The 12,972-nt window shown below is 41.9% G+C and overlaps 1 protein-coding gene across 1 annotated transcript; it reads left to right on the forward strand.

Annotated features, from left to right (window-relative positions):
• The first annotated feature begins 1,105 nt into the window (after positions 1-1,105).
• On the forward strand, positions 1,106-10,433 carry LOC115077432 (extracellular calcium-sensing receptor-like). The gene is made up of 6 exons (XM_029579722.1): positions 1,106-1,296; positions 2,095-2,386; positions 3,092-3,937; positions 7,129-7,356; positions 8,645-8,768; positions 9,511-10,433. Exons 1-6 carry the CDS (start codon positions 1,106-1,108, stop codon positions 10,431-10,433), a joined length of 2,604 nt encoding a protein of 867 aa, XP_029435582.1.
• Positions 10,434-12,972: the final 2,539 nt, after the last annotated feature.

Here is a 12,972-nt window from a genome sequence, read left to right on the forward strand (position 1 = left end):
TGGTTATAAACTGCTGCAGTAGATCTCTGCACGGCCGTATACGTGAATATAAGGGGCCGCGCTGAGTGGTTTGAAGGTTATCCTCCCTATGAGGAATGTTTATTTTATTTGAATTTATTGTATTTTTATTTTATTTTAAATGTATTAAGTTAATGTGAATTTTCCTTCCAGCAAGTTGTTCGGGAGGTTGGGAGGAGGCGTTAATCATATTATGATGCACTGGTTTTGTTGAAATGTTTCACTGTTATTTTATCTTCAAAAACACTTTCGCAAGAAAAAAAGAAAGCTAAGGGAGGAAAAGAGAAAGAGAGACTGAGAGATGCTTTCTGACTTGGTGCGTGAGATCTTGCTTTCACGTTCCATGAAATCACTGTTTTTGATTTTCTTTATTATCTTTTGATATTCTAGCCATGAAAGAAAGAGCCAGAGACTTCAGGTATTACTTTGCCAAAACATGTATTTAATTATTTATTTGATTTATATGCAATTCCTCTAGATATTTCTTTTGGGGGGGGGGGAGATGGGGATATTGGTCTTTGCTAGCTGGACCTGATGTGCCAAGGAATACTCATTATATGCAGAATATTTGTTTATTTATTTATTTATTTATTTATTCATTCATTTATTTAATGCTTTTTTATACCGACATTCATGACAAAGGTCATATCATATCGGTTTACAGAAAACATAGTATCATAACATTAACAATAACATGAAGGAGCAAAAAAGTTACCAAAAAACAGGGGTGTGGAACTGGGAAGATGGAAAGGGGGGAAGTTAACTCATAAATTAAATACAACTATAGAAGTGGTAGGTGCTTGGAAGGACCTAAAAACTGTGACATGGCGATTGTAATGATTAGGGGAATGCTTCTTTGAAGAACCATGTCTTAAGTTTTTTTTTTTAAATTCAGCAGACAAGATTCCTGTCTTATGTGGAAGTGATCTGTTCCCACACACCAGAGTTTGCGCATAAGAAGACTGAGATACATTTTCCAATGTATTCCTGAGCCCTTGTGATTGTCTTGGGTGTTTCCACTCATTATTTACACTTCCTCAGCCTGCCCCGCGTGCCAGACTGCATCATGGCACTTCTTCTTGGATCGATGGCTCTGCTGGCGATGCCCTCTCCTTTCTACTGTGCTCTCTCCCTGTCCACAGGCTGCACCCTTCAGAGCCAGATAGAAGAGGGCTTCGTGCAGGACGGGGACATCCTGATTGGAGGAATAATTCCAGTGCACATCGACTGGCTGAAACCAGACTATCAGATCACTGGACAGCCCAATCTCTGTGATACGTAAGATGTCTGCTTTATATGCTCACCTTATGTCTCCTGCACGTTCTAAAAAGTTTCCTGGCTGAGTAAAATGATCTCTTTGGTTGCAGTTTTTTGTGTGCCTCTGTTCTCCAACTCCCTGGGGGCGATATGTGTGTGAATTTGTGTGTATATTTCTGCCCTGTAACTCTGTGGGAGTGATTTGTGTGTGTATGTGTGTGTGTGTGTGTGTTTTGTGTGCTCTGTGATGCTCTAAGGACGCTATTTGTGTCTTGTGTGTCTCAGCTGCCTGACTCTCTAAGTGTGTCTCCTTCCTGTGTGCATCTCTGCTCTGGGACTCCCAACTCATATCTGCAGGCTATAAACCACAGTTTGGCCCTGTCAGTCGCGTTTATGTATAAAATGAATCTTTCCTTTTATATATTTTGCTTTCATTGCATCATCAGACACTCAACGGGTCTTCATTTAATGATGTCAAGCAATGAGTTTGATTTTTCGAAATCAGTCAAAGATCTGCTAATACTAAGTACTATTTATTTCTATGACACTACTAGACATACAGGTTAGGATCAGAAATAACTAACTGAACTACATCACATTGCTATAGCCAGGGGCTGTAACTTCTTCCTTAAGGAAATTTAGAAGATGAAGCCTTAAATGCAGTTTGTTAGATGACAACAAAATAAGAGGCTACAAACTAGGCAGATATAATCTGGAAGTCATAACACAAAAACACAAAAGCTTGAGACAACCAAGATAATTATTATCGTCACATCTCTGGACACACCATCTGAGTGTTGAATTCTATTTGTTCCTCAGATTAGACACAAAGGTATATAGCTGGGTGCAAGCCATGGTGTTCTCTATCAAAGAAATCAACCAAGACCAAACCCTCCTCCCTAACATCAACCTGGGCTTTCAGATCTATGACACCTGCTACTTAATCACTAGAGCTCTGAGGGGCACTGAATGGATGCTGACAGGGCAGGAGAAACCCATCTTGAACTACCGGTGCCAAAACCAAACTTCATTGGCGGCCATCATTGGAGAACGCTGTTCTACACTTTCCATTCCCATGGCAAGGGTCCTGGGACTTTACATGTACACCCAGGTAAGACATGATCTCCTTATCTGAAATATGCAAGAAGGTTAATAGTATGGTGATAATGGTGGATGTTGTACATCGCATTGGACATCGTATCTAAATTGGTAATACGGTTTATACATTTTATTAAATAAATGAACAAGCAACAAAAGTTTTTCCTTTGGTCTTATTCTTGAAACCAATTTTAGCAAAGGCAGAGTATGGAATGTTTCTATATTATGAACGTAACCTGGGCACTTCTCGGGTTACCAGTAAGCCCTGGGTTTAGTGACAATGTCAGCTAGTCAGAGTAGCATGGATATTGGGAGGTCCATGCAGATGAAGTCCTTCCTTCTGCTTGGTTTGCCATGGCCATCGCACTTGGAATGCTATATAATATCTCCCCAGCAAAAGTTGAGGAGGCAGTCCTTTTGGTTAGTACCGAAGTTAGATTTTTGTTATTTTACAGGCCCAGCTGGTTTAGCCAAGCAAGGCCTGCTTGGTGGTACTGGCCAAGATCGGTAGGGGGTTTTCCTTTCCAGTCCACTCACTGGCTGGTTTGGTTTATTCCCCTCTGGCTCACTTTTTGGAAAACTAATTTCAAGATCCAGGAGGAAGTTCTAACTGCCCTTCCTTCCTGTTGGGAGCATTAAAAATTCTATTCCAAGGGATCCGTTCTGTTGTAGGAAATCTGACTCTTCTTCCCCTTCACTGAACCTTCTGCTCTTTCAGATAAGTTATTTCTCAACAAGTCCTGTGCTGAGTGACAAGTTCCAGTTTCCATCCTTTTTCCGGATGCTTCCAAGTGATAACATTCAGGCACTGGGACTGGCCCAGATGGTGGCCCACTTTGGCTGGGCATGGGTGGGGCTGCTATCCAGTGCAGGTGACTATGGGACTCTTGGATCTCAGATCTTGAAGGGGGAGCTCTTAAAGCTTGGCGTCTGCATTGCCTTTCATGAAACATTCCAAACAGTTTCCACAGCCAAGAATTTCAAGCTCATCTCTGAGGAGGTCAAGAGATCATCTGCCAAAGTCATAGTGATTTATTCTTCTGTTGCTTATTTGCTACCTGTGGTAGAGGAGCTATCCAGAGCAAACATTACTGGCAAGGTATGGATCACCTCTCATAGTTGGTCAAGCAGCTTCTACTTCTTAAAAAAACAATACACTCATCTTTTGAGTGGCACTGTTGGATTTGCAGTTCATGAAGGTGAGATGCCAGGATTCAAAGAGTTTCTTCTTAAACTTAATCCTTCCACATCTCCACATGACATATTTATCAAATCCATATGGAAAGAGATCTTCAAGTGTGACTGGCCTGACCCAGCCAATAACTTGACCAACTTGACCAGCATGGACGACAGCGCACCCATAATCATGTGCACGGGTGCTGAGAAGCTGAAGGAGTTTAATGGTAAAATTCCACGTGAATTTGACATGAGCACCAGCTACAATGTCTACAATGCAGTTTACTCCGTGGCCCATGGCCTTCAAGACATGCACTCCTGTGTGCCAGGGAAAGGTCCCTTCATCAATCACACGTGCGCTGACATAAGGAATTTCAAACCATGGCAGGTAAGAAACAACAGTAAGTGTAATGTTTGTAGGGGGAAGATGGTTTTCAAAGCAATTTATGCAGGCAGAAAATGTTTTACCTATGTTAACCATCTGTCTGAAAACTGCCTGTCCTCAATGTGGCTACATGTCCATGTCTTCATCTACAACGCCAGTCCTTTTATCCACAATGAGAGGAGGCATTTCTGGTAAGGTGTCACGAGGATCTCTGGGCTTGTCAATCAGGGTCACCTCAGAGGGAATGTACCTGAGAGGCAAGGTTGAGGCACGGTGGTGGTGAGGGGCTAAAGTTAAACCAGGAGAGATGCACAAAACAGGAACATAGACTGGACGCAAGCAGGATACCTGAGACATAACTGAGAATCAGGAAGATTTAAATGCTGGAATGCTGGAACATGAATGCAACTGCAGGAATGCTGGAACAGGATGCTCAAGACAAGCACAATGCCTGGAAGTCAGGGCTGGAATTGATAGTGCATCCACAGTGCAAACACAAGAAGGCTGTTTGTCTTTTGGGGATACCTTATATACTGCTGGGAATATGGAGCACACCCAGTGCTGGTCCAATCAGAAGACTGTAGGGGCGTGTCTGACTCTTTCAGGAAACATGACAAATATGCCAAAGACTCACAGGAAAGCCAGCAGACTTTCTGCAGATTCATGGCCTAGCAGTCCCAAGATTATGGGTTCAAATCCTGACGTAGGGATGCACTTTTCATTGAAATGAGATAAGAATTGTTACTGATATAGTATCTTTCATTTCTTGCCCACTATTAAGATGTAATTTTAAAATTCCCTTACTCTCCTCCTTCAGTGCTCCTCCAGAGCACAAAGACCTTGAGAATTCAGTCTGTTTCATATGCAGAGATAAAAACAACTGATAGCTGCTTGTGATCAGGTGCCATGGTTGGTAATTGCCAGGTACTTGTATACTGGATTGGCCGCTGTTGGAAACAGGATGCTGGGCATGATGGACCCTCAGTTGGACCCAGTTTGGCAACTTCTTATGTTCTTATGGTGTATTCTATTACCAAGCAAGCAACACACAAGAGTAAAGTAGCAGAGACAGGAGATAGAAAACAGTGATATATAACAATCAGCCATAAGGTGACATCAATCTATAAGCTGACATCTGTAACATTTCCCTTTTCTTTGTTCAATATATGCACAACTTTCTATTGTAAAATGTCCTACAGATTAAATCTCTTAGGAAGCTTTGAGTGTCGATCACTGTGTGTATAGATGAGGTTTTTCTGTGCAGGTAACTGCAGATGTCTCATGCCTGGCCTTAGCTTCACTTGCCGGCATTGATCTGTGAAGGCCAAGAAGCTTTTCATCATGGTCATGCACCGCTTCCTCATCAGAATCATCGCATCCCACAATGTCATCCCACAATGTCATCTAACGATACCGCCGAGTCCCGCTAACGATTTGCACTGCTTCTGATGATACACTTCTCATGCGTCCAAGACTCCAAATGGTAGTTTAAGACATCGTTTTCTGCCTCAGGAGGTTCAGAACATTGGAATGAGACTGCATTTCTCATTTAACTTACATTGCAGGAATGCATCCCATGCATCAACAAACAAATGCTCAAGCCTTAGAAAGCTTGTATAAGACATCTTCAAGCCCTGGCATGATGCAGTGAGATCTCCTCAGTAAGACTCAAATTGTGCTTATAAACAATAGTGGCATTCAGTACCCATCACCCTCCTCAACGTAGCTGCCTGCACTCCTGTAGCTCACTCCTGTGGCTAGAGAGAAGTCTTCAAATCCTGCCCTGAAATTGTTGCTATTTAAATCACTGCTAATCTTCGCGCCTTTGGGGTGCAGAGTCCTGTTTGCAGCTGTCATAAAGCAGACATGCTCTTGTCCTATTTTAAGGTGGATGCTGGGGCAGGGCCCCAAAGGTGACCCGCTTCCACCGAAAAGCAGGAAACAGGAACAAATTTGGCTCCACATCCCATGGAGCACCACAATGAAAAGAGAAGTCTCGCCCAACCAAAAAGCAAATTGTTATTGGACACCATCACAGTTCTCCAATTCTGTTGCATTGTTATGCAGGCAGCTGTGATTCTAGGTCTTTTAAAAGAAAAAGAAAAAAAAAAAAGAGGATGGAGAAGCCGTATCCTGGCAAGGTAGGGTTCAGGGTTGCTCCTACTTCCTCAAGATGTGACACTAAAGCTCGTGGTACTCCTCACTGCTCCCGAATGGACCCATCAGGCCGTCCACTGCCCCAAGATAAAGCTGTCATGCTTCGGCGTCCATACGAGGACACGTGAAATCCTAAACCAGTCAATATCACTGCAAGCCTTGCTGTCTGCTCTCAATTCCTGAGCCCTCTGCACTCCGGAAACGCTCTATTCCAGATGTAGGGAAGTTCTGAACTGAGGATAGACAAGAGGACAACAAATTATTCTGTTAGAGCCCATGGTGATATAAAAAAATGCTGCGGGTACAAAGCATGAGCGGTCATTTGCAGCTGCTTTTTCTTCAGGTAGAATTTATCTGGAAAAGTAAGCATATAGATTTGAAAATGTGATACTTTTAAATATGTCCCTGGTAATTAGGGGTGTGAAAGGGAAAATTCTTTCTTTTGTTTCATTTCTCCTTTGTTTCATTCATTTTGCTTTGTTGTTAAAAGTATGCTGTTTTGTATTTTAATTTTGTTCTTAACGAGCACTAATTGGAAGAATGTGCACTGTTGTGGAGGTGTCTGCGCAGGAATGGCCGGCTGAATGATACCTGTGCATTGCTATTTCACTTCTGCAGCATGTCGAGAACGAGTTGGAGAGGAGAGGCTGATTTTTTTTTTAATCTGCAACAGTGGCTGAAGCTTGGTGGGCCTGTGCTACAGATGTTAACTTATAGATTGATGCCACCTTATGGATGATTGTTCTAACTCACTGTTTTCTACTTTCTGTGAGAAGTCTCTAGTTTTCTAAGAATGCTACTGTTAGCTAAAATCCAATTCTAGTCTGAATCAGTTTAGGTCATTTGCTTTAGCTGAAGTAGAGCAAAGGTTATTACTATTTTCAGCATACATGGTTTTCCTTCTAACCCTGTTATAACTCTGAACTCTTGCACAGTTTATTTAAGAGTTAGGAGGGCATTAGAAAAAACACAATCAGGCTGAAGGTCAGGACTGCTAAAACCCCACACTATGATAGCAAATATTTTTTTATCCACAGCTCCTTCACTACATGAAAAAGGTGCACTTTGTGAACAACATAGGGGAAGAGATATACTTTGACAACAATGGCGACCCTCCTGCTGTATATGACATCGTTAACTGGCAGCCACATCCCGATGGTAGCATCCAAGCTGTGAAGGTGGGAAGCTTTGATTCTAGAGCACCCAAAGGTCAAGAGTTGTCCATCAACATGAGCGCCATCCAATGGAATATTCAACGCACAGAGGTAAAAACCCAACGTACACAAAGCAAGAGCTGGAATCTTCTCAAAAACTGCTGTGACGCCTGGAGATATGAATCTAAATACTGTCACCAGTATAGTGTCAGCCTCCCCCAACTGCTTTCTTCAGTTTCTCCTTACTCATTGTCTCATTGGTGTTATCACCTGATATTTTTTGTCTTCCAGACACCTGTGAAATTCAGACAGGTTTCCCCACACCTCTTCCTCATGGGATGGTGTTAGACGAGGCTTCTTACTTCCCTCTGCTTAACCTTTCTCGCTTGCTGCAATTTCCTTTTGTCTATAGCATGTGCAAGCCCTCCTGCAGATTCTTCTGCTTTGCAAAACGCAACAGGATATACTTAATAAGGTCAACTTATTCTCCTTTTAACTTATCTATAAGCAACAGAGTCACCGTTCTGTAAACTTACTTGTTTTGGGGATTTACAACAGAAACTTTATAATGTGGATATGAAATGAAACAGCTCTCAGGGAATTATGCAGGTTGAGGCATTTTTTTGGCTTTTTGGGGGTAATTGTCTAAGGCTCTTATCCAAGAAAGATTTTTTCCCCCGGATGAGAATGGGAAAACTGGTCCTATTCAAATACGACCAGGGAGGGAAATTTTATAACCTCCCTTGGTTAGGCTAAAGGCTGTATGTAAAAAGTACATACGGACTTTAACCCGAATTTTCAAAGCAGATTTATGCAGCAGTCCAGATTGAAAATTGGCAGGTATGTGTAGAACTCGGTACCAGCATGCACGCAAAGTTTTACACTTCTATGTATATACATGTGAGCGAACAGATTTATGCTTTATCTTCACCCTCTTTCTAGGGTACATGAAAAAACATACAAAATCACCTCTGCACATACTTTTACCTACACAATGCCTGCCAATTTCCAAGAACCGTTTTACATGCACAAACCAGGCTTTAAGATTATAAATCTTTTGGAAAATTCAGCCCTTAATTTCCCCAAGAAGGTAAAAAGCGTTTCTCCATTGTTAATCATCCACGCACTCTTCCACAATGCCTATATTTTTAGCCACAATGAGCGGAGGCATTCTTGAGGGTGAGCTTAGGCTGGAGAAGAGAAAACAAGCAACGTAGATAACATTTTCAAATCTTAGTTGTACTTTTCCGGCAAACATCTACCCACAGAAAAAGCAGGTGCCAGTGGCTTCCAACTGCTGCTCCTCCTTCCTTCCTAGAAGTCTTCAATTATGCTCTTTTCAAAATAGATTACAACTCTAAAAAGATTTTCTTCTCTTTCTTTCTCCGTCCACTCCCAGGTACCGCGCTCCGTGTGCAGCGAGAGCTGTGGCCCCGGGTACAGGAAGGCGGCTCAGCAGGGGCAGCCCCTCTGCTGCTTTGACTGCATCCCATGTGCAGAGGGGGAGATTTCTAACGTAGTAGGTATACAGTGCCGGATTGTGGCATTTATTGGATTCCATGTAATTGAAAATAACACAATTTGAAATCCAGATAATTACTGCCATTATGACTTCACAAATGAATTCATGATCTTTGATGCTGGAATGACCAACTCCATTCAAATGGGACTAGAGTTACATTGCCTGATGGAGATTCCCATTCCATTCAGGAGATAAAGCCTCCAGTCTTGAAAAGAAGTAAAAAGATTTAGTGAGAGCTAGGATGTACACTTGACATTATTAATGGCCCCCAAGTAAGGGCATGAATTACTTAAGCTTAGAGAGTTTTCCAGTCATTGTGGCTATTATCATGCCTGGAGGAGAAGATACAAAAAATGAATTTGTAGCCACCAAGCTAAACATTCTCCAGTAATATTCTTAAGTGCCGTAGATAATCAGGCTCCAAACAGACTATGCCACTACTGAAATGATTTGAATAACTCCTCCTGCATACATGGTAGAAGACACTTGGCTTCCATAGCCAAGATAATCACTACCAGTTTATGACTTCTCCAATTCACATGAATGATGTATTCAATGCAATCTATAATTTGTAAATAACTTGTAAAAAAAATCTGTAAACTCCAAATATATGACTTGATGGAGTACAAAGATAAAAACATCATCTGTAACTGACAGGTACTTCCATGATTAATTTACAAACATTTTCTGTTGCTTCTCTAGAGAGAACTTCTCATCATGAATATCGATTTTCTGATTTCTAGATTCAACTATCTGTTGGCAGTGTGCAAGTGATCAGTGGCCTAATGAGAGAAGAAGTGAATGTGTCCCAAAGAGAATAGAATACCTCTCCTATCAAGAAGTAATGGGAATCATTTTGGCTTTTGTTGCCATTTCCTGCTCTATCATCACAACTGCCATATTGTGCGTTTTCATCAAGTACCGAGATACACCCATCGTCAAAGCCAATAATCGAGAGCTTTCCTTCCTGCTTCTAGGGGCATTGATGCTGAGCTTTCTCTGTTCCCTGCTCTTCATTGGGGATCCTCAGCAAATAACCTGCTTGCTTCGTCAACCTGCCTTTGGCACCATATTTGTACTCTGTATCTCTTGTGTGTTGGCCAAGACCATTATGGTAGTCATTGCCTTTAATGCCACCAAACCCAACAGTAACTTAAGAGGGTGGGTGGGAACCCAGGTCCCCATTGTTACAGTTACTGCTTGTACACTTATTCAGGTCCTCATCTGTTTCATATGGCTTCTGCTTTGCCCTCCCTTCCCAGAGAAGAACATGAAACTGAAGACCGGCACTATCATATGGCAGTGTAATAAATGCTCAGATATTGCATTCTGGTGCATGCTGGGATACATGGGACTCCTGGCATGTGTCAGCTTCCTGGTGGCCTTCCTTGCACGCAAGTTGCCTGACAGCTTCAATGAGGCCAAATGGATCACGTTTAGCATGCTTGTGTTTCTGATTGTCTGGCTGTCCTTCATCCCTGGGTATCTGAGCACCCAGGGGAAAAACACAGTCGCTGTTGAGGTCTTTGGGATCATCTCTTCCAGTGCAGGGATTCTTGTTTGTATTTTTTTACCCAAGTGTTACATCATATTGCTGAGACCTGAAATGAACACCAGGGAACAACTTTTAGGGAAAGGGACTGGGAACATAAAGAAGATAAAGTAACCATCACACTCTTCCATTCTACATCAAATAATTGCTGTCTGTAGTATAGTGCCAGTAACCACAATGGTCCTGAAGATAATTGGAAGAGTCTGTAAATTCTGGTATATTATATTGGATCACTCAACGAGACATAGTATAAAAACTTTGGAGATCTCTTTCTTCATATACAACTCTCTCAAGCTTATTGTGTGTAAGTGATGTTGAATTTTAGTAGCTGTTTTGATTTATGCGATATCTACATTGACCTGGTCTTTCAGCAACCGATCTATTATTTACCCATGATGGTCTTAAACTGGGTCTACCTGAACACTAGACTTCCATCTTTAATAAGCAGGTTGAATTGTTCCTGAAGAAGCCTCTTAGTGAGCCAAATAAAGCAGCATGTAAAGAATGTACCTCCTATAACATCTGGTTTCTCAAGAGTCTGGTGCTAGTCTCCAGTGGTGAAGGGTGGAATGTAAATCCCAATGTAGGTCAAGAAGGATTGATGGTAGTATTTGTGAGGCAGAGATTTAAAGACCTGCTAACTGGGTAAGATAACTGGCTAAGTACAGCCAGTTTTCCCCTGAATATTAAGCTGAATTTATTTAACCAGATTTTCAGCTAAAATCTAACTGGTCAAATTTTGATCAGCTAGAATATTGTTTCTGGGGTTCCCTGGCAAAACTCAGCCAGTTGGTACTAAAATTCTGGCACTAACCAGCTAAGTCTTCCTTAAAAAAAATGTCTTAAAAAACCCAGGGGGCAGTTTACATTTTTTTAAAATTGCTCTGCATTCCCCATTCCCATCCCCTTTCCCTTACCCTCTTCCTCTTGATGCTCCTAAGATCTAAAAGCAAGAAACTCACTGTCCCCATCCCCTTCATCCCACCCTCCTGATGCTCCTTCGACGCATGGGGAAAAGAATCCCCTCGGTAGCCCTCGATCCCTAGTTGGACTGGAGCAGGCAGGGAATCCCAGGGCTTCCCCCATAGCCTTTTTAAAGAAATTCCGAGGGAAGGGTCAGGAAGAGAAGTTATGGCTGCCCAGCTATCCATGAACTTTATTTTATTTATTTATTTATGTATGTGATTTTTTTAATTCTTCATTTTTATTTACGATGATGAATCGGGATTGGAAGAAAAGGAGTGGGGACCATGGAGCACTTTCTTTTGTGCTGAAGGAGCATTGGGAGGGTGGGAGAAAGGGGATGGGGCTTTTATTCATAAGGAAAGGAGTTTGGCTAGCCAGATTTAGGACTGCTGTCCGTGTCCGGTCATGTCTGGTGGCTAGCTCTGGAAATCGGTGCTAGCCACACAACTTTCCAGCTCCTTCCCTACATGGCCCCAACAGTCACCCAGAATTTGTTCAGCTAAATTTGTCCTCCTACTAAAATTTAGAAGGGTAAAATTGAGCCAGTTAGGCTGTCCAGTTTTACAAAGCTTTGATCCATCCAGCTAAGTCCTTGCTTAGCCAATGATATCCCTTTGTATATTAGGGATGTGAATCGTTTTTCAACGATTAAAATTATCGTCATAAATCGTTAAAGAACGCGATACAATAGGAATTTCCACGATTTATCGTTAAAAAATCGTTAATCAGGTTAGTGCGCTTGCTTCTTTTATCTTCCTTGCTGCTCCCCTCCCCTCCCTGGTTTTTTGTATTTTTGTATTTTCCCCCTTTCAGTTATTCTGTAAACCAGCATGATGTACCCATGAATGTTGGTATAAAAAAAGCTAATAAAGAAAGAAAGAAAGAAAGAAAGAAATATCAAAGAGCTGGGTGAACAAATTAACAAAAATCAGCTGAATAAGGCAGAAAAGAGGTCCAAGAAAAGCAGGAAGCTGAAGAAGGGAAGCTGAAAAGCTATGCATACAAATGCTCATAGTCTGGGCAATAAAATCCCAGACTTGCAGGCTTTAATGGTGGAGGCGAACTTGGACATCAATGCTGTTACAGAGACATAGTTCATGGAGTCACATGACTGGCTTATGGCCTTCCTGGGCTATAACTTATTAAGGAAAGTCAGAGAGGACAGGAAAGGCAGAGGAATGGTGCGTTATGTCATAAACAATATCCAAGCAATTGAAAGGCAAGGGATGTGGGGTAGGGAAGAATCATTATGGGCTATCCTTAAAAAAGATGATGATGCTTTCATTTACATCAGTATGGTCTACAGGCCTCTATCTCAGACGGAAGAGCTGGATAGAGATCTGATCAAAGACATCCAAAAGTTGAGGAAGAAGGGAGAAGCATTGCTCGTTGCCGATTTTAATCTGCCAGATGTAGACTGGAGTATCCCTTCTGCAGAATGTACAAGGAATAGAGAGATCATGGATGTCTTCCAAGGGGCTCTGCTCAAAAAAATGATAATGGAACCCTCGAGGGAGGGTGTGATACTCAACCTAGTGTTCACCAATGGAGATAAGGTCTATAATGTCGAGACAGGTGCCCCACCCCCCCCACAAGTACAAGAGATCATCAGATGATATGGTTTGATATCGCAAATATGATACAGAGAAGTCACACAAAGACCAGAGTTTTAAATTTCAAAAATATG

The sequence above is a fragment of the Rhinatrema bivittatum genome, chromosome 16 (genome assembly GCF_901001135.1).
Source record: "Rhinatrema bivittatum chromosome 16, aRhiBiv1.1, whole genome shotgun sequence".
Taxonomy (NCBI): Eukaryota; Metazoa; Chordata; class Amphibia; order Gymnophiona; family Rhinatrematidae; genus Rhinatrema; species Rhinatrema bivittatum.